At 37.8% G+C, this 22,173-nt stretch overlaps 1 protein-coding gene across 6 annotated transcripts in view; it reads right to left on the bottom strand.

The window, feature by feature from the left end:
- Positions 1-22,173, bottom strand: part of anks1b (ankyrin repeat and sterile alpha motif domain containing 1B) — a 258,313-nt gene that overhangs the window by 107,550 nt on the left and 128,590 nt on the right. For all 6 annotated transcript variants that reach the window (XR_003936737.1, XM_030148434.1, XM_030148435.1 and 3 more), the window contains one exon: positions 10,540-10,696. Coding sequence is in view for 5 of the 6 variants with exons in the window: in XM_030148434.1 (XP_030004294.1) it covers positions 10,540-10,696 (157 nt within the window). In the remaining variant the exon portion in view is untranslated. The remainder of the gene's footprint in view (positions 1-10,539; positions 10,697-22,173) is intronic.

The raw sequence follows: 22,173 nt of genomic DNA, 5'->3' as shown, positions 1-22,173 counted from the left end.
GTTAAAGCCTGGAGGCATCTTTGCATATTATTTGCCAAGATGCTTTTGCTTTTATAAAGTGACATAAACCTTGTGAAGCACACACAGGCACAACAGGAAGGATGAAACTGCCATTTAATAACTACTGTGCCCCAAAATAGCCAAAACCTGATTAAAACTTGCATTTCTTCAAGAACTAGATTCTCTCTGTATTCCAAAACCTACAAGTGTTTTAATATTTCATACAGTTCAATCATTAATGTGCAGAAAAAGTGTATCTTCTCCTATTCCAGACACCTCGGAATTTATGTTTATTTGGATTTTCAGCAGTTTGCCTGCAGAGGCGGATAGACAGTCACATCCACTTCAGTCCTTAAGGGAAAGCGACAGCCTCACAGCAAGCTCCCACATCTATCAACACGTGTGTTAAATGTGTGTGCGCAGGTCTGTGCTGCTTCACAGACTTGCCTCAGAGCCCTTGGGCTGTGCATGCATAGCTGCAGACAGACGCAAACACACAATATAAAGAGCTGCCTCGAGCTGAATCAATGATTAAATGTGGGTGTAAACACAAAAATAAAAATGGAAAAAAGAGAAGACATAAGGAGTGCAACAGAGGTGTGTGTATATATAGATAGATATTGAGGTTTTGTCCTGTTGGGTAAATAAGGCTGTCAACCCGGTGGCTTTGATGATGGATGTGAAATGTGCCTCCGTGTTCATGAACATGCTTGCAACTCAAGTTTGTGTGCTTTCTACAGCTCTACCTTGAGCTCACTCTTGGGAAACCATTTCATTCACTTTTGCTTAAGGGAATGTGTTTGACTGCCAGCGTGCTTATATATAGTATGCACAGCCCATGACTGAGAGCAGATGTGCTGTATATATCTCACTGTTTATATCCATATGGTTAAGTACATGTGCCTTATGGGAGAACATAGCTGTGAGAAGTAACCCATGGGAAAACGTGAAAATTTGAAATGCTTTAACATGTTTCATAGGATTTAGATATGAGTGCATGCCATGTGTTACGTACTGTTTTACAGTATGTGTGTGCATTTGTACAAAGCATGACAGCACCTTGATTTAAACAAATGTGTCTCTGTGCACAGCTAGCTAATGCAGGCATGCAGCAGTCTGTACAGAACTGTGTCTAAGTGGATGTCTGGTGTAGCGAGTGTTCAAATCAGCCGTCCTCTCCCTGCTCGCCTAACAAGACAAAAACTGTCAATTTTAGACGTGTTCTTCATGCTGTCAGTTCTGCCTCTATGCCACTCTGACAAGTAACATTTCATGTGTATCTACCCATCTCTGCATGTATTCAGCCCCCATGTCAAAGATGCACATGTACAGCTGTGCTCTAAACACGTTCACTCTGATTCTGAGAAATTTTAGTTTTTGGGAAATGTCTATAAGAGATATGGGATTATCTTATCAATTACACTTGTCTACAATATTTTAGATTATTATTTACCTCAGAGATTAATGTGCTGAATCTTACATACTTGGTAAGATGAATTAGACAAACAAAACACTAAAGACCCTGTAAGTGAATGCATTATAGTGTGCAGACAGTGTTTTGAAGTAGATCTGGTTGCTCTGAGACAAACTCCTTTTGAGTAAAACCCATTCTCTCATTAATTGTCAGAATTTCACATTTTAACCCAAGACTGCATCTTGGAAACTACAGCCTACTGGCATTTGACTTCATTTGTACCCCTCAGTCAACCTCTGGCTGAAGGGGTATCGTAATCGTTTTGTCATCTGTCTGTCCGTCTGTCTGTCCATTCAACAACATAATCACATTATCTGAAAGTTGCATTGGGATATTTGCACCGAAGTTATACTGTGGATGGATCTTGGCATGGCGCAGAAGCCTATTGAAAATAGGTAACCTCGACCTACTTTTTCGAGGTTAAATGACCTTGTGCAGTTATAATATCTGAGTACTTTCAAATATAAATATGTAATAAATTTTACACATAGACAATCTAATCTAAGTTATAAGGCCGTAATTTTCTACAGAATCTTGCACTGTATTTGGTTGAAGTGGATTAAAAGTGCGCAGCATGTTATTTTTCTTTTTTAGTGACTCAAACTTGGTACAATTTCACTAATTTTATTCTGGAGGGTTTTACTAGCACATCAGTGTTTTAATAGTAATGTAAATAGTAATGTTTCAATAATCAGTGAATTAAAAGTTCATTTTATGCGCTTTTTGTGGTCCACACACCATCTCCTATTGTCAAGGTTAAGATGCAATCAGCAGTTTGAAAAAATTATTTTTGCTATTACAGGAATACATTCACAAATGCACAGTTTGTTTAGATGTTTTCAGTCTATAAGTCTGCTTTGGTTGTGATGTATAGACCTTGTCGGAACCAATTAATTATAATGAAATTATATATGGAAAGTATAAACACAAAAGTAAGATGATATTAAAACCCACTTTTGTCTGAGATTTATTTGTTGCTGATAGATGGTATTTTGTTCGCATGTAAAGGTGTGTGGGGTTGGAAGTATATAGAGACAATGTTTGCTGACAAAACATAAGAGTGAAACAAAAGGTAGAAAGTTTGAGACAGTGGTTAAGCTTTTTTTTTTTTTTTTTTTTAGGTACAGTTCTGCCAGGAAAAGCTCAGGAGATTTCTTTGTAAATCTGAAGCTCGGATTGACTTTTTTGGAATGTAATAGTGGCACACGAGTCAAAATGTTGTACTTGTTTGGGGAATTAAAGTTTCAGGGTTTGTTTTCGGAGTTGTACTTACACACTGGATACTGGTTTTGTGTATATCAGTGTACCTACTGCAGTCCAGTGACCCATGGAGCTACATCTATAAACTGTCTGATTTCACAGCCTGTCACTATGAGGACTTTTACAACCATCATGTGGCAAAAGGTTTGGTCAGATGAGCATGAAGCATCACTTTTCAAATTCTCCAAGAGAGTTCACAATCTGTCACAGCAGATACTATTTACAAGCTATTTAGTTTTTTGCAGACAACTTTAATGAAGTTCTTATGAAACTAAACTACAAATAATAAAACTGAGGAAAAAAATTCAAAAGTCAAACTGTAAAATTGCAAAGTGGTTTTCAAAATCGATTTCCACCGTCTGCCGAAGAGGAAGATACACAATTGTCTCTCTTTCAACAAGTCAATGGGCCTCGACCCTTTTAATGGCAAAGCCTTGGAGTTACAACTTGCTGCCATTAGCCACTCTAAGCCTCCAGCACAAAGCATTGTGGGATAAATGGGCCAAGACACAGAGCAGCTTTATCCACAAAAGAAAACTGAGGAAAGTTATCACCAGACAGACGAGAAGCTTAAGGTTTTCTCATATATACTATAGTACAGGAAGAGATTTGACAGAATTCATTCCCTCTTACTTTTTAATCTCAACTATAGACATAGGGTTGTGACCAAATGATATCACCACTTCCACTTTCATTTGCTTTTGTTCAAGTTAACACAGAGATCCGACATTATTAGGCTGTGTTTAAGCCTAAAGTCATAAGCTGAAATAGTTCCCCTCAGACCTTCAGACATAAAAAAAACACTGTGCATGACATTTTCATTCACCCCTCACACTCACAGACATAAGCATTTCACTGAGACATGTTGTACAGTGGAGATACTACAGAAAACACACAAAAAACATCAACACACACAGGTCGGCACATGTGTGTAGTTGGATGTTGCACACGTCAGCAGTGGCTTGTTTACCAGTAGAAGACAAGTGTGTGTTTATCTCAGGAGGAGTCGGTCGATAGCATAAAAGAAGCACTTTTGCTTTAACCACTTGGCAACACTCTCCACTTTGTGTCTGCTCCATACGTGACTGGAGGCTGGGAGGTTTCTCCTGCAGATCCCTCCTCAACACTGCACCGCCTGCCTTCCCTTCTCCAGGACCGCACTTAACCTACAGCACCTTTCTGTCGCCGTATGCTGCCTGCAGCCCGACTATCCCATTACTGGAACGTATGAATATTGACTTGAAAGCCAATAAACTGCACAGACACAAAACCCTTTAAGTCAATAATTAGAATCATTCATAGACAGGGTTCTCTTTTATCATAACATAATCTGTTTTGAGCATTTGAATTAAATTCATGTAAAATCAATGTGTGGAGCTTCAAATCTAACTAAATAACTTCCAAACTCTAATAATTGCATTATCAAACTACATTTGTAAGCTTTTTGTTTACTTTTATGTGTACAAGCTTTTCTATTTTTTACAGTCACATTTGGTAATAATTATGATAATGTTTCAATATTATGTGAAACTATACATCTAGCAGAAAAATCTAACATGTTCTTGCCCTGCTTATGCACTAAGTCTTGAAGAAACATGGGGAAAATTCTGGAAAACAGAGAGCAGCTAAGCCTTGTGAAAGCATATTTACTGGTACATCCAAGAACTTGAAGAAAACATAAAAACCACCACAGTTATATTTAAACTATATAACTGTTCATTAAGCCAAACCCAGTGTGTTGCTTCTTTTTGTCCATGCTAAAGAGTCACACAAAATTAATGCATCAGAAATGGTTTCCCTGTTTTCTCTTAAATAAGATTCTACCAAAAAGAAATCCATCCAATAAGGATAATCCTGTGTTAATAGACAAAATGACTGCCTCTGGACTCATTGAGTACCCAGATTATACACACAGCTCTACAGTCAGCGTGCTTTGCATTATAACGAGGACAATTCCATTTATTTCCTGTCAGAAATTGACAGTTGTCTTGTCAGATGCGGCACACTGGGATATGATGCATAACGTTCACAAGTCTTTCATGAATGCAGACGCATCAAAGGAGTATGCTGTGGAGAATCTCAGCACAACCACTGAAGAAGACAAAAGAAAAGACTGATTACACTAAAACATATTAAAGGAAAAGGCGGAGGGTTACACATGGAGCAGGACATAAAAACAGGGAGTTGTTTGAGGTGATAGTTTCACTGACAACAGGTCCTTGGTGCTTTTGTAGCGACTGGACTGACTGACAGTCACCAGATGGATTCTGATAAAGCTGCTCTGATCTTTTGAGGCTTTAAAGAGAGCAGTGGTGCCTCCATTTCTTCAACTGTGAGACTGCAGCAGCCCACAGCTGCAGACAACTATCCAGCAGCACAGGACAGGTAGATATCAGGCAGAGCTTACACTGCAAAAAATATCCATCTGAAAAAATGCATCAGTGCTGTGAGCGTAAAATGTATCCAAGAGCTTTGTATTTCAGTGGCCTGGACTGTAGACTTCTAACAACGTACTATATCTAGTTAGTCTTGCATTTCTAAAGAAAGAAAAAGAGAAGTGAGAAACCAAAATATAGTGAATAAATGATTGTTATTGTGTATATATATATATATATATATATATATATATATATATATATAAAAGTAATAGAGAATAAAGTAGGTTCAAGTTCTGTACTTATTATTTAATACTTCAGTCAAATAATGTTGAGCCAAATAATAACATTTTACTTTAGATGGCTTGCTAGACTACACTCACTTCAGCTAAAAAGTACTTTTTAAATGAAGGGCTCACTTAGAAACATTTAATAAACTTGGAATTAAAGATACATTGATCTAAATTGCACTTAAATTCACAGGAAGGGAAGGATAATATAATCTTTGGAAAACATTTTTATGTTATACCTTCTGATCAGAGAAATGAATATCACCACTGTAACATCATAGAGCTATTTGGGCTCTTTGCTGTTCAAGCACTGTGAAAAATACCACCTGATCCAGAAATATGCTTGTTGAAGTATCTTATTTCATCTGGGGAAAAAAATTGAATTATTTCCCCCTACTTGCATAAAAAAACATTTGCCAACAGAAATATGTTGAAGACTCAATAACAATTTCTTGCAGTGTAATGCACCAAGTCTTCCTGCTCTGCCCCTTTCCTCTTCCCTCTCATCTCAATCTCTCTTTCCCTGTGTTTCCTCATATCCTTCCTCTCAGAGCCAGATAAAGTGTGACTGACTCACACCCCTGTCCAATTAGTCAGACATGTGACTGAACCTGAAGCAGGAATCCAGGATTTTCCCTCCTGCTGTGTCGCAGATCCACATTCATGTCGATGTCTTAGCCTGAAACGACCTTCCAACTTCATCTGCTGAATGCGTAATCTGTCCTCTCCCCGTCTCAAATTATTTTTCACCTTTTGTTAACTGTTTCACTCAATGCAATAAGATAGTATCTGCAGCCCGGGAGGCACTGTGCACCTCCAGTTCTCACCAATGACATGCAAATGTATGCATTAACTCCTCTGTCTTCTCTGACTTTTGAGGTTTTTGACTGTATCTTTTGATCTCTCAGGACTCTCTCTTTCTGATCTGCACATTTTATGTCTCTCTCATTTGGCCAGGTAATAGCACTCAGAGAGCTAGGAACAAATACAGCACCCACACAACACACTTGCGTCAGTGAAGCAATTTTCTACCAAAAGACTCTTTGACATAAAGCAGCTCACCTCTGGGTTCACACACACACACACACACACACACAAACACACACTCATAATGTTCACTATGTATTGACCGTTCAACTCTCCTCTAAGAAACAACCAATCACAGAGCAGAGAAACCGCCGACCGTGGGACGAGACGCATATGAACACGCACGCACACACACACACACACAAATCAAGCCTCTACAGTAGCCTCTCTCCACTCCTGTCGAGGGGTGGTGGGGACAGGGGGGTGTCACTAGCAAAGCAGTTCCCATGGCAACATACAGGTGACTCACCAGCTGGTTATGCAGTTGCCGTGACAACCTGCAGTGTGTAGCATCACTATGGGAGCCAAGCTAACGGGAGGAACACACCGTGGGTGTTTGTTGTCGTGGGTGTCCAAGTGAAATGCAGCAGACCAAACAACTGAAGGGTGAACTGAATCGACTCAGAGGTCTCAAGGATTAGTTCACTGAACACAAAACTCAAGACAGATTTAAGCTCAGCAGAAATCATTTAGTCATCCTTTTTGTGCAGTCGCCATAACATCAAATTGAGCTCAAAATTAGGTGTTTGAACATTTTGTTAATGAAAAGAAAGAGAGGTGTCTTTGGGGAAGTTTGAAAACATTACCTTTCTCCTCCCCTCTTAAAGGAGCTGTATGTCATGTTTCTACATTAAAATCTTCAAATATGAAATATGACAAAAGCATCATTAGAGCATTCATAATAAAGAGTCCTGAAGTTTTGCCATAGATGCCATTGTACTGGGTTGTAGAGATATTAACTCAAATTATTTATATCCAGTCTGATTTCTGTGACCACTAGAGGGAGTAGTGAGTCACTCTGCAGGTCTCCCATGGTGAGAAAAATTAACACTATGGGGTCTTTGAAGAAAGTGTCACAAAGCAACGAGATGAGGTGAGAACTGCTAAGAAATGACTTTTAGAGGCACAGAAAATGACAAAGTAACACATACTAAAAGCACTGTTGTTTTCATCATTGGACATAACTCTAAATGAAAAGAATGGAGTTTGATGTTGAAAGGGCAGCGTATCTTCTACATGGATGAGTTTGATTATGAGACTTGTGAAGGTATAAAGTTATGATAAGTTTGCAGTTTGTTGATCTACAGTTCACACTAAACTGTGACAGTACTGACCTTGTTTGGATAAATCAAAACAGATCTTCAAAGCAGCTATTGACAAACTAAAAGGAAAATGGAGGTGATTTGTGGTTTTACTGTGGCTGTTTTCTGTTTAATAAAGGAGCTAAGCTAACAGAGCTGTAAATATAAACTATGGGCTTACACAGTAGGCTAAGTGAAGACTGACAGGCTGTCATATGTACAGTATTTAACCATGACCTTTGAACTTCATTCAGTGAGTGAAACAGTGTGCAGACACACAGGGCCAGATCTACTAAGATCCCAGTTTGCGTGTACTAATTTGTGTGCGCAATCTAGAATTTTGCATGTGGGGTTGAACCGTGGTTTTTGCGGGTGATTTACTAAGACTGCCTTCACAAATGACATCAGGTGCAAAGTCTTGGAGACCATGAGGAATTTACATGCACTACTGGTTGTCATCATAGAGACAGTACGCTGGAAACACTGCTGTGGAATACACCAGCATTAATGGTAACAGTGACTGGAATGATCCAGACACAAGGAAATGTACCATTGGAGGAGTTTTGTCGTAGAAAGTATTACATGACTCATTCATTCATTTATTTTTCATTTTAGAGGTGGGGGGGGCAGTAGGGGTTGTTGGACTGAATGACTGTCAGGTGCACATAATTTTGTCACACTGTAGCCTAAAGTTGGTGTGTATTTTTAATCACAATCAGATCAAGTGGAAAAGAGTCCCATAAAGTGTGTGTGTGTGTGTGTGTGTGTGTGTGTGTGTGTGTGTGTGTGCATGCGTTCATTCCAAAAATGTTCACACAAGGGTGAAGAATGCTTTCTCTGCGTCGTTTCATCATTTCGATGTCTCCTTCTTGCGACAATAACCACTTCCATGTGTGCGCAATTATGCATACACGCCGCTTGCACCTCCCTTTGAGAAAGGTTAAATACAGACACAGTTTCTATGGGCAAAATTGCTCTTGGGTTTGATAAACCACTTTGCGTGTGCTAAATTAATATATTTACATTTTCTCCTCCCAGCACATGCACAATTGTGTGAAAAGCCCCATATTGCATATTCATTGTGGCAAATGTACTAACTGGATGCAGACGCACTATTTTGCACCCTTGAAAGACGCAACCCTTAGTGCGGACTGTTAGTAAATCAGTTTGTACATTTTTTGCATGTGCAATGAGTTTGCATCAAGGTTCTAATAGTTTTGGATTTTTCATTATAGCTTAGTTTTGACTTTTTGTTCTCTAATTCAGTTAGTTTTAATTCGTTTTTAGTGCAGGTTTGCTAGTTTTTATTAGTTTTCTTATTTTCTAAATGCTTAGTTTTAGTTTAGTTTTATTAATATCTTTTATCTTCTTCTCCGTCGTATTCAAATAAATCCCAGACAGGACTCTGCTGCTTTCTCCCAACTTTAGTCTCCATGTTTCTAGGTAGAGTGGGGACCAGAAGACGACTGGAAACCACAAGTGACCACAAGTGATGGACTGTGAGGTGTCATATGGTGACAGCAGCTAATATTGCTTGAGGGAAATAAATCGATTTCATATCAATCCAACATTGACAAAGACGAAAACGAAGGGAATTTTATCCATAATTTTTATAAGTTTTAGTTAGTTTTGTAAACACACAATACAGTTTCAGTTAGTTATTGTTTTTTTCTTTTAATTATAGTTTTTATTTATTTCAGTTAACAAAAATGTTTTTACAGTTCTAGTTTTCGTCATTTCGTTCACGATAATAACCTTGGTTTGCACACGTTTTTATCAGGCAAACCTTTAGTGAATCCGGCCCATAGCGTTAACGCTTTGGTAGTTGCGGTACCTGTAGGCATGTTGTGGTGCACAACTTCCCCCAGTTATTGACTGAAATAATCAAATCTATGTATAACCCCTTTACAGTGCAGATCAAGTGTTTGATTGACAACAAAGACCTGGTTGTAATTTACGAGCCAGTGTTTGGTCAGTGATGTTATTGAAGAGTGCTAACCACAAAGACATCCATTAAACTGACAAAAAGGACATTCAGTCTATTCCAATGCAACAGGTTAAGGAAAAGCAATTTAATGAGCTGTATGTATTGTGCAATGATGCTCACAATGCACTTTTCAGTTCTATTTTCTTTTTAATGAGTCAAAATATGTCACCGCCACAGCCTGAAATATAAAAAATATATTAGCTCCAGAGTGGCCATGTTTTTCATCTATACTGGAGAAAACAAATGGTTTAATGCAACATTAAAATCCCCTAACCGCTTTTAAAAATAAATCCAACCATGCTGCAGGCATACGTTAAAGTATGCAAGCACCTCAAACTCTGTTGCTCAAATTCTCACCCACACTTCCCACTTTTCCCCTCTTCAATGCCATGAAACTTATGTGCAAGGGAAGAACAGACAATACTGTGTGCTGCTTGGCATCCAGGTGGTTATAAAGTCGTGAACATCAGAACAGCGGGATGTTCATATGGATTCTTCATTGTAAACACAATAAACACATTTGTCTGCACCATATGTTCAACTGTCAACGTAAGGAAAATTTTCAAGGAACAGTCGAAAACAAAAACAAAAAACAAAAAAACAGTGGATAGAGTCTAATAACTAACAAGGCAGAGAGCAATGATGACAGTTCTACTGATCACTGAATCTAGCATTGTTAATGAATAATAATAATAATAATAATAATAATAATAATAATAATAATAATAATAATAAATGAACACATTGATAGTGTTTGACTATTTATGTACAGTTTTAGTATTTTAGTTTGGTAACACAGAAGTAACATTTTTTTCCCAAAATTATTAGTCTGTCTTTGACAAAAGAAAATTGGTTTGAGTGATACACCTTCAGTGCACTAAACCGCAGTACTGCATAAGAGCTAATACCTTTAATCCTGACTTGGAAGGTGTCACCTGTGATGGCATTTGACTACAAACTAAAGTGCAGAATTTTTTTTTCCTACCGTTGCGTGGGCAGGCGTTGAGCCGGTGGTTGATATCCAGAGAGCAGGGTTTACGTGTGACGGCTGTGGTCACAGACTCATAAGGGTTGTCCTCGTCCTCTGGCAGGAAAACATCCAGAGATGGAGATGTGACAAGTTCCGCTGAACGCTTTGAGTCCTGGAGAAGCAAATATTGAGACAAGAGAGACATTGTTTAATCTGTTATGTTTTACACTGACTGTGCGATTTTGATGTATAATGGTTTATTCTACACATTAAAGCTGCATATGACTTTTGTCGCCCGTTTTTCACCAAATCTGTAAAACCCAAGTGATAGTCTAACTATCACGAATCCATTAGTCTTTCCGTGATTACGTGCCTGAATCACATCCCTCAAGATGAATAACTTCGAAGTGTTCTCCATCACAAGCCATCTGTTTGTTTATATACCAAACTAGAACCAGAACCAAACTGTCATTCAGACCTTTTTTCAGAATTCCACGCAGCTGCAGCAGCAAGAAGCAATGAAGCTGTTTCCACGTTTGTTGCTGCTGCAGCCATACTGCAGCTGCATGGAATTCCCATTCCCACAATGCACTTCGCAAAATTTCTGAAAAGCCCTGAGTGACACATCGGTTTGGTATGTAAATAAACAGATGGCTTTTGATGGAGTATACTTCGATGTTGTTCACCGTGAGGGAAGTGATTCAGCTGTGTAATCATGGAGAGACTAATGGACTTGTGATACTTAGGCTATCACTCGAGTTTTACAGAGTTGAAAAACTGCTGATGAAAGTCATACGCAGATTTAAAGATAATGTTTAATATGAGTGACTCCAGTGGGAGCAACACCAGCAGCGCTCCAGAAACATACTGTTAAATACATTTTTACTTATGCACTGGGATCCCATTTATGACACATTATGTTAATTAAGTGTGTTTGGAAAACAAACTGAGTCCTGCTGAGTTCAGAGGTACAAACACTGGAGTAAAATGAGAAAGACTGTAACAGCTACTGGACATGGAAAGGACGGAGAGAACTGAGCAACAAAAAAGGAGAACAGTTTGAGGGAGAATTTCAAGAAAGGGCTGGTGTTCACATCACCTCAGGTGGGCATCATTACAGTGAAACAGAAAACAACCAAACATGAGCCCAGTAATGTCTGCGTTCAGCCCAGGGGTATTATTCAAGTCCAAACACATTTGCATGGTTGGGTCATCATGAAAGGCCAATGTTCAAAGTAAACACTGGATATACAAGATTGAGAAACATCTGAAGAACTTTTTCTTGTTTTATTTAAATTCTGGGAATTTATTGCAGTTTTTCAATAGTCCCCTAAGGACATTCGTGTGTTTTCCTTTGATTATTGTGATCAAGTTTTGCAGTACAAAAATAGAATAAGTTCACCGCCAGCTCAGCGTCACTGCTGAAAATATAATAATAGACATTAAATTGTAGTCAAAATGCTGCGATTTTGAAAATGCAACACATTTAACTTAGAGTATTATGAGATAAAAAAAAAATATGTTGAGACTCCTTCAAAATTTCTGGCAATGTTTTAAATTGCAGAAGCACTTAATGCGAGACGAAAATCAATTTCTTTCAACTCAGTAACAGATATCAGGTGGAGGCTGTAAAACTGTACTCCAACTGCAAGAGCCTCAAGCTCTCATCAACAGAGCACAACTTCTGAAAAACAGTTATCAGGCTTTCAAACAGCATGTATTTTGTCTTCACCTCTCAGTATAAAATTCTTTACCGGAAGGTGTTTTGTGTGATCCTCAAAAGCTGTTTTATGTGAGTCAAAACCTCAGTCAAACATTGATTCTGCTGATTTTCCCTGCACAGCCTCTGTGGAATCTGACACTGCAGCCTCTCCAAGACATCAATACAGCTGCAGGTCCAATGTAAACATGTGACAACTTAGACGCCTCTGTCTCTTTACTGTCCACCTGCATTCTTGGAACAATTATATTCCACTTTTATCTTTCTGTCTCTGCCAAATGTTGATTTAGTGCAAAATTCAAACATGTCATCTTTAACAATGTCCCACTAATCCCATAATGCCAGTGAAAAAATATTATCTTCTCCCTTGGTTTGTAAACTTCAATTCCATTCAGTTATCATTCATTATTATTCATTCCCACATTCAGGTCTCACTGAATGGAAGAAAAACGTGCTTTTTGTGTCTTATTAGACTTTTAATAGGGAGTTTTTTCACTTAATTAATGCTACTTCAGCTTTTGTTTCAGTAGCTTATTGTCAGCCGCTCCAAACAGTCAAATTGTCATTTGCACACTAAACAAAACACATCACTAATTTCACCACAGGGAACTTGCAGCATTTTGAATACGCTGTTCATTTGGAGGTGATTAATTCAGCCTCAAGTCAGAGAAATCTGTAAGAAAACAGTTGTTTGGCACCTTTGTAAAAGAGTTTTCTCTCGAGGTATTTCAGAATTTCAGATTGCACTTTGTTGCAGCATTGGTGAAAAGGTTGAGCCCCAGAGGGAGCTGAGGACGAGAAGGTCTTGTATCACTGAGGCAGATGTGTACCAAGAAGGAATGAAAAACAAGAGTGAGTGATGTGAAACAGAGGGAAAGGTTACGACGGCCAGCGTCATTTCAGCCAGAGACAAAACATTTCTTTCCAGTACTGCACTGTCTTGATGTCTGACTTTTTCCCACAACACAACACTGTATCATCATTTCTGAAGTGTCACTTGGCAACCTGCCCCTGGTTGTACCCTTCCTAATGGGATCAGTTGTCACCATGGTGATAAGTTGTAGGAGTGTCTTTGTCTGTTCTGCAGCCAGTAGCACATCTCTTTCTGAACTCTGTGACCACATCTTTTCCCACTCCCACTCTTCCAACCTCCTTCACTCATTTACCAGCCATTACTCTTTCTGTCATTATCTGCTACTACATTACCCACACTGCACTAGGCCATCAATCACAAACTGAGCACACTCAAAATGGATTAATCATTTTGGCTGATAGAGCAATCAGTCCCATGATGATTTCTCTCACTCACACCCTTTGCACTCAATCTGAGACACATTTCACACTGCACTTTATTAAAAGCCAACAAACTCAAGGCCCCCCTCCCCTCGTTTTTCTTTTTTTTTTATCCTCCCTTTTTCTATCTCCATCAGCACTCAATTAGACTGCCATTACCAGCTAATGGCTATCAGTCAGTCTTTTAAGCCTTCACTCCACAGGTGGCCTGGCCCTGGCTGACACTGATTTGACGTGACAGCCTGGTTAGCTGCCGAATTCACTCACAGCAGCAGAGAAAACTCTGAGAGCACTGTGATGGAACCAAAAGGAGCTGCTGCTTGTTCAGTGTCACATTAAAGTATGATTAAGACTTATAAACTCACCTGACAACTCTAATTAATAGTGCAATGAAACATCTTTAATTCTTAAATTTTAACATAATTGTAATATTAAAAGAGGACCATCATTAAACCGACTGACCGCCTTCAGGGGCCATGAGACCACATCTAACACAATCTACCTTAATAATGGGGTTCCAGTCAGTCACACGATAAGCTGATTTCGCAACGACAATTTAAGGGAAGTGGACTCTATGTGTGTCTCGGGCGTCACACAAAATCTAGAAAGAGCTGACTACTGCAGTTTGGCATACTTTTATATTTTTGGTCAAGGAAGAGACTAATGAAAACAGCAAGTTGATAGGACTAATATTTTGGAATATATTAGTAATTTTGGAATACCGCAGCCTTACAATAGCCTTGCCCAGAATCATAGAATCATCTTTGAAGTGGGTTACCTAGTAACAGATAGAGAATACGTTGCCACGTTGCCATAGTGTCAAATTTCATGTGCAGAAACAGATATGCCAACTGAGAGGTTATTCAACTGAAAATGCCAGTGGAATTTACCAAAAAAGTAAAGGAATGAACTATATTAGAGGTAGGTTCATTATCTACCACATCTAGAACCCATGGTTCCCCACATGTCAATGTACTAATAGAATACAATAGAATAGAACAGAATACAATACAATACCATACAATAGAAACTGTTTTTTCCCTTTATTACTTTATTAATGAAATCACCATAATTTTATATATATATATATATATATATATATATATATATATATATATATATATATATATATATATATAGATAGATAGATAGATAGATAGATAGATGTATACATATATATATATATATATATATATATATATATATATATATATATATATAGATAGATAGATAGATAGATAGATATATGTATGTATACATATATATATATATATATATATATATATATATATATATACATATATATATATAGATAGATAGATAGATAGATAGATAGATAGATATATGTATGTATACATATATCTATATATATATATATATATAGATAGATAGATAGATAGATAGATAGATAGATAGATAGACATATGTATGTATACATATATATATATATATATATATATATATATATATATATATATATATATATACATACATATATATATATATATATATATATATATATATATATATATATATATATATATATATATATATATATATATATATATAAATAAATGTTGTCTCACTTTAATCTAAAGAACTGCCTTACTATGTTAAGTACAATGGGTAGGTGTAGTAACCTACAGTGTTTTCTGTAATTTAGTGTCCTGTGGTTAAATGTTGATTTCTGTTTGCATAGGCTCTTAGTCTTATTATTTCAATAATTAACTAAATATCCTGACAAACACACTAATTATACTGAACATCAAAGTGATAAATATCCAAAACAATAAGTCAACCAATAAATAAATCTATAATTGAACATCAAATCAACCATCAAACATCTGGGCAACTGTAGGTGCAATTACATAAAACAAACCAACCATACGAACCAAACCATAATATTATATAATACTGACATCAGTAACATCAGCCACTATCTGAGTCAGTGTCTGCTGTTAGGGATGGTTATATGTAAAGGTCTCACTTGTTGATAAAGGCCAAAGTTATTACTCAGTCAATCTCTTGTGTTTTTATGTTATTTTATTGTAATGTATTTCAATGTTGTGTTATTTTAATTGCCCTATTTATGTTTTACACCACTCTACAGTTTTATTGTAAAGAATTTTGTGATTTTATGTGTCAAAAGTGCAATAGAAATAAAGTTTGCTTATTTATTTTTGAATGTCCTACTTCTAGGCTTCTAAAATGTTGCAATCATAAACAAATCCAAAATAACCACATTGTTTCATTCAGGACAATTCCTTTATACAGTATAGAATATTGACTTTATATTTATACTGATAATTATCAGTATTAACTGGTATGAATTTTTATAATAACATTTTTGTTCATATTGTCTAAGTCCTTTACTGTTAGCAAGACACTAAAAACAGGATAAGCCTCCCTGTGACAGCATTTTTTTCCAAATCTGGTAGTTTTCACTGGTGAATGTAGGCAGTCGAAGTCCGCCTTGTGACACAAACACACACAAATATGTGGTGTCATCATACTAAATCACATGTACAGATGAATTAATACTTCCAAAAGGAACTAATGATTAGTGACTTGCTGCATGTATTAACAGAGTTACTCTAATCAGGTTACTGTAACACATATCAACATCTTCTTTGATTAAATTTGTAACCTAATTTCAAGACAGCGTGTGTCTCGAGGTTGGATTTGGCAGAAAGTGTGCTTGATTGTTTTATGGCACGAAGGTGGAAGATGGTGCAATTCACAAAATGTAGAGTAGATTACAGTAATCACTATGACAAGTTGTGGAAAAACAGAAAATAAAGGGAAAAAGCAGATACAGCAACAGGTTGAATCACTGTTAATCACGTAAGAAAAGTAGACTTGGCTTAAAAAATAAGTAAACAAAAAATCAGTGTCAATTTCTGATGAAGATTATGCAAGAGCGAGGCTAACCACTTTTCAATAACTTATACCTGATTTGTTTTCAGTGAATAACAGATTGAAATAATTACTGGTTAAAAGACACAATTTGTTTTTTCATTTAATTCCGAAAAATTACTGTATCATCAGTAACAGATACCGAATGTGACTGGAAACAGGTATCTATGAGGTGTACAGAATAAAACAACCTTAACGAGAAAAAGAACAGAATTAACACCCATAATGCACCCCACCTAAAATACCTCATGTTTTGTCTGCATATTAATTCACTCCCATCAGATGTCTATTCACTGTTAAAACTTTTTTTGCTGACTGTGATAATTTAATTCATGTTTTACTGCAATTCCATATTTTTCTTTCACTTTCACCTCAACATGTTTCATTCTTGTTCCTATGACTCTTCATTTTCCAAATTAGCTTCAGAAAGGGAACAAGACAGAATGAAGCCATAGCTGACAGGGGACGCAAAAGCCATCACTATGGATAAGAAAGTCAGAAAGAGGAAGGCAGAAGAAAACACAGGTAGATCAAACAAAAGCCACAATCCAGCTCAACACTTACTTCAGAATTTGTGTCAACGTCAACGTATCCCAAGGAGACAAGCACGAAAAAGAGAGACAGAGCGGGAAGAGGAAAATGAGTTTGTACTGAGGAAAGGAAGCAGAGGAAGTGGGAGTGCAGTGGGTTTGGAGAAGGGATTTCCTCAGACACACAAACATGGGAAAGACACAGAAATGAGTCAAGTACAAGAACTGTGCTCTCCATCTGATTGAGCAGAAAGAAAGAAATATCCAAATCAGCCTCAATGAAGAGAGCATCGGATCTAACAGAAAAGCTCCGAGTTTGAGTGAAGAACTACTTTGTGCTCGCTCATGAAGGGGACAGTCACTGGAAGGAAATCCCTCTCACTCGAGTCCATGAGGCACAGTGAAGCCCAGGAGCAACCGAATGTGGAGATGAAATTAATCCGGCTGTGTGACAACAGGCTTAGCTACCTGATATTTTGATGTATGGTCCCTCCTCTTCCTGCTCAGCCCTGGAGGGGTCAGAAGGCTCAATAAGTGGGAGAAAAGGCTTCACACGCTGCGATATGAACTGCCAGTCCAACAAACAAACACACTCGGTCTTCATTCATTTCCCTCCCTCTCCCCTCCCTCTGTATCGAGAGGGAGATAGGACACAGAGAAACTTGTGTCTGGGCTGAACAGGAAGAGAGCAGACAAACAGAGGCCTCCTCTGGCCACTAATTAGCAGGTCGTACGCAGCTCCTGTCCAACAGCGGGAGCCAGATTAAATGTTTGAGTGTGTGAGACGGCATCTGAGCATGTGACTGAAGGATTGTATGCATTGCTGTGTACCTATATCTGTGTAATAATCCGCCATGGTGTCTATATGGCCCTGCCTGGTCACTGGAGATACGTGTAATCATGTGAAAGCTTATGTGCATACTTTTTATGTGTGAAAGAGTTCAAAATACTTGCGTCTCTTTATGTATGTGCATGTGTGTGTGTGTCTGTGTAAAGCTGATAACCCATAACCCAAATAGGAAATGTGATCCAGCTTTGGTCACGTCCGAGGAACTTCTATCTTAGCATCCTAAATCCTGTGATTCTCTTTTCCTCTCTCCGTTTAACAGTAACTTCACATCCAAAGTCAGTGCTCCACACACTGTACAGAGAGTTCATAGGCCATCAGATATGAATAGACGCTATAATTTGCTGGCATTTCCTCATGGAGTCTATTTGATTAGAGTGAAAAGGGAGGGGTGGACACTAGAGTGGACAATGGACCCTCTGAGGCCCCCACTGTGGGGGTGAGAGACAGAGAGAGGTGCAGTCATGAGAGGACATGAGCAGAGAGACATACTGACCAAAAAGCAGAAATGGAAAGAATATGAAGGGTTGGTCACACACAAACACACACACACACACACACACACACACACACACACACACACAGGCAGAATGCAAATTAAGACAAGAAATGTCCATCTAGAAATATCCAAATGTGAAATTTAATGTGGATTCATGTTTGAATGAAAAGCAAACCTGGCATCTTGTTCTGTACAGTTATTATTGTCTACTTCATAAACCGGGAAAACATTTACATCATATCCCTCCCCCTTAAAGTGTCATTTATGCATGTATTAAACAAATTTGCTGTGTGTTAGTAAGTGAAAAAAATTACCATATTTTCCTAGAATGAGGAGCTATTCCTTAGGACTGGAAAGCAGGAAAACTAAAGAATGGCAGAAGAAAATTACAGAGGAATAATTGAAATGCTGAAAAAAGATAAAGGTAAAAGTACAGAAACAGAGAAGAAAAGGGGAAAGCCACAGACACTCATAGGTTTAGGCTGGTCAATGCAGTGAGCAGGGATTGCCTTGCAGAATTGGATTTCCCTCCATGGCGGGCTAATCCGGCAGAAATCAGCGAGCTGAGCCACCCATGGGACACCGACAGTCACTCCTCAGAAAATAACACCCTTCACATTCCCCATGATGGCTGCTGAATTGAGCAAAGCTCAAACTGTGGCTTCCCCTGGCTCCACACTTAATCCCACAGACACGGCAACAGGCCAGAGCAAAGAGGCTGCTGACGGAGAACTGCTGCTGTGTGACTGAACCTTCAGCTGCAGGCCTGACAACTTTGGAGGACCTTATGGAGAAAACCCCCAGTCCTGGGACACACTTACCTATGTGTGACAGCTACCTCGCCCAACTATTGTGGCAAAAAAAGCCAACATTGTTGCAACTACCAGCCCTACTTTATGCACTCTTTATGTACTTTATGCCTGATTTTATTTCATCATAACTTTAATTTCTGTTTAGTTTAGAGAGAAAATGTTTCTGAATCTTGTGACCATTATAAAACAATTATAAAGAATAAAAAAATGAAAATAGTGTGTAGAAAAACTATGCTGTATGCAGATTGTGTTTGTCTGTTCTATTTTTTATCACTTTCATCTGTTAGTGCCAGATATTAGTGTAACTGACTGTTGCCAAAGGTCTTAGTAATCAGCATGAAGAATTTAACACTTGCGGTCTTATGGTCCTGTTACAGACGGTTTACATGAAATCACAGTAATGGTGTTAACAAATCAAATGACAGACTGGTGTAATGGAAAATGTATATAACTCCATATGTTAGCATCTCAGTGTTATATAACCACCACACCTATGTTGAATGTGTTGGAATCATAAAACATCTTACAATCCTAACACATTCAACATAGATATAAAATACTGAGACCTTTATGTTTGAGTGAAAATATAACTGAGACCACAGCGAGACAGAGACCTTCAAACAATAATCCTGAGATTAGTTTCAGACTAATTTTGAGCAGTGCAACACTAACTGACAATATAGCGAAAGGTGTTTGTTAAGTACATTGTTGCTGGTCTGATGTCAGTGTGACTACTAACAGATTTTTTTTTAGAATCATCTACTTTTACAGAGAACCTTGTGCTGTGAAACACTGACTCAAAACCAACACTCTAGATCACAGGTGTCAAACATGCAGCCCGGGGGCCAAAACCAGGTCTGCCAAAGGGTCCAATTTGGCCCCTGGGATGAATTTGTGACATGCAGAAATTACACTGACGATATTAAAATTCAAGGATGTTCGAATCATTTTAGGTCAATTTAATCTCAAGTGGGTCACCAGTACCAGTAAAATACCATCATAATAACTAAGAAATAATGAAAACTACAATTTTTACTCTTTGTTGTAGTGTAAAAAAAAAAAAGTAAAATTACACAAAAATGTTTACATTTACAGACTAGCCTTTTGCAAAAAATGTGAATAACCTGAAATTTCTTAAGAGAAGTATATGGAATTTTAACAATATTCTGCCTCTTATTAAATGTTTTGCGTATTTGTAGATTCATTGTGATCTGTAAGTTGTGATGCATATCTATAAATGATAAACTAAGGCGTAATATTGTTAAAATTGCACTTATTTTTCTTAAGAATTTTCAGGTTGTTCATATTTGTTCATGTTATGTTCAAGTACGGTTCGTAGATGTAAACATTCTCATTATGGAATTTGACTTTTTTCACTCAAAAACAGAGAAAAAAACTTTGGAGTTGACATTATTTATAAGTTCTTATAATTTTATTTATATTATTTTACTGGTCTGGCCCACTTTAGATCATATTAGGCTGTATGTGGCCCCTGAACTAGAATGAGTTTGACACCCCTGCTCTAGATGATGCTCCAATGCAGCAATGCTTGATTCCATCTGCAACTCTCATGTAGACTGTTTGGCTACTCTAAGCCCTATTTGGATGGGATTGGTTTTACATGTCTAAGTGGGGTAAAGCAATAATTGCCAGAGATTTCAGTCCCATCCGAATGGCCTATGTCAGTCATGATTACAGCACATCAGTACAGATTACTGTGACTTTTACCTCCTGTGAAAGGGTCTGGGAAAAAAGACCCCAGGTAATACTAATCCTGTGCGAATAGACCAGCAGTTAATATGTGTGTAGATATTCCGTCATATCCTGTTTACAACTGGTTTTCGTGGATTTTCAAGCATGGAGGCTCTTGAAGAAGCACTCAGTTTTCCAGTAGGTGGTCGAACAAGTGCGTGCGAATCCTTGTGTCATCCCAAGTCTTTGGTTTCATTTCTGTAGTGGCAAGACAAAGCATTTGTTGCATATGTAGTCATTTAATAAAGGTGCTGTTCAGATACCACACATGTATAAATGAGTGAATCAGGTTTGGGTCGGGTTCGGACACAAATGTTTCGTGCACAGGTTGGGTTCGGACAGAAATATGCGTCCCAAGCTGGGCTGTATTTTGGTCACTTGGAAAGCAACATCATACGCAAATGACGACAGGAGGGGACGGTGGTGCGTGAATGGATTTACCCCTCCCACTTGTGGTAGTTTTACTGATATTTCTTATCCTGTGCGAACTGGCCATTAATATTACTGATGTCATGTGGCATTACCCCTCGTGCCCATGTAAAACTAATCCAGTCCGAATAGCGCCTACTGTTAATACAGATCCTGAAATGAAAAGCAAGAGGTTCTGCAGTCATAACATGAGGTCTTGGGTGCTGCTCAGGAATGAGGAGTAACGAATAGCGATAAAGGTCTAAGGATTCAATTCAGCAAATACTTGGACAAACATGTAAATCTAATGTTAACACTGTCAGACTGGTTGTTAAGATGTTATTCAGACTAAATTTGTATATAGGACATGCACAATTCTCTAGACACATATGTCATGAGAAGTCTTTCACTTTTATTTATCTTTCATGACTTTTGTCGCCATGTTTTAATTCTACTCACCCACATTTGGTTTGTTTTATGCTGTTGATAAACGCCCTGAAGTGATAACAGTAAGTAAAAAAACAAACAAAAACAACAGTTCAGTTCCAGAATGTATTAAATCAGTACAACATCGCTTTTGTCATTTGTTGTGTTTCTTTATAACAAAGGTTAAATGATGATAAATACAAATGACAACCAGTGGGACTCCTTCGTTGTACTGGATCAGTTTACCTCCTTATTTCTTCAGTTTACTGCCAGGCAGAACTGAGTGAAGGCTTACAGAACTAAAAATGACTTCCCATTTATTACTTTTATGGGTACTCTGCTTTTTATATCTCAAATTATGATACTCGGAATTGCTTTAGAGGATGCTTACTGCTCCCTTTGGTTTCACATCAACTCTGAATGCACACAAGCACATTCTTTACTTA

Source organism: Sphaeramia orbicularis, chromosome 12 (genome assembly GCF_902148855.1).
Source record: "Sphaeramia orbicularis chromosome 12, fSphaOr1.1, whole genome shotgun sequence".
Classification (NCBI taxonomy): Eukaryota; Metazoa; Chordata; class Actinopteri; order Kurtiformes; family Apogonidae; genus Sphaeramia; species Sphaeramia orbicularis.
The sequence above is the reverse complement of the archived record's forward strand: the minus strand, read 5'-3'. Positions and strand labels throughout refer to the sequence as shown.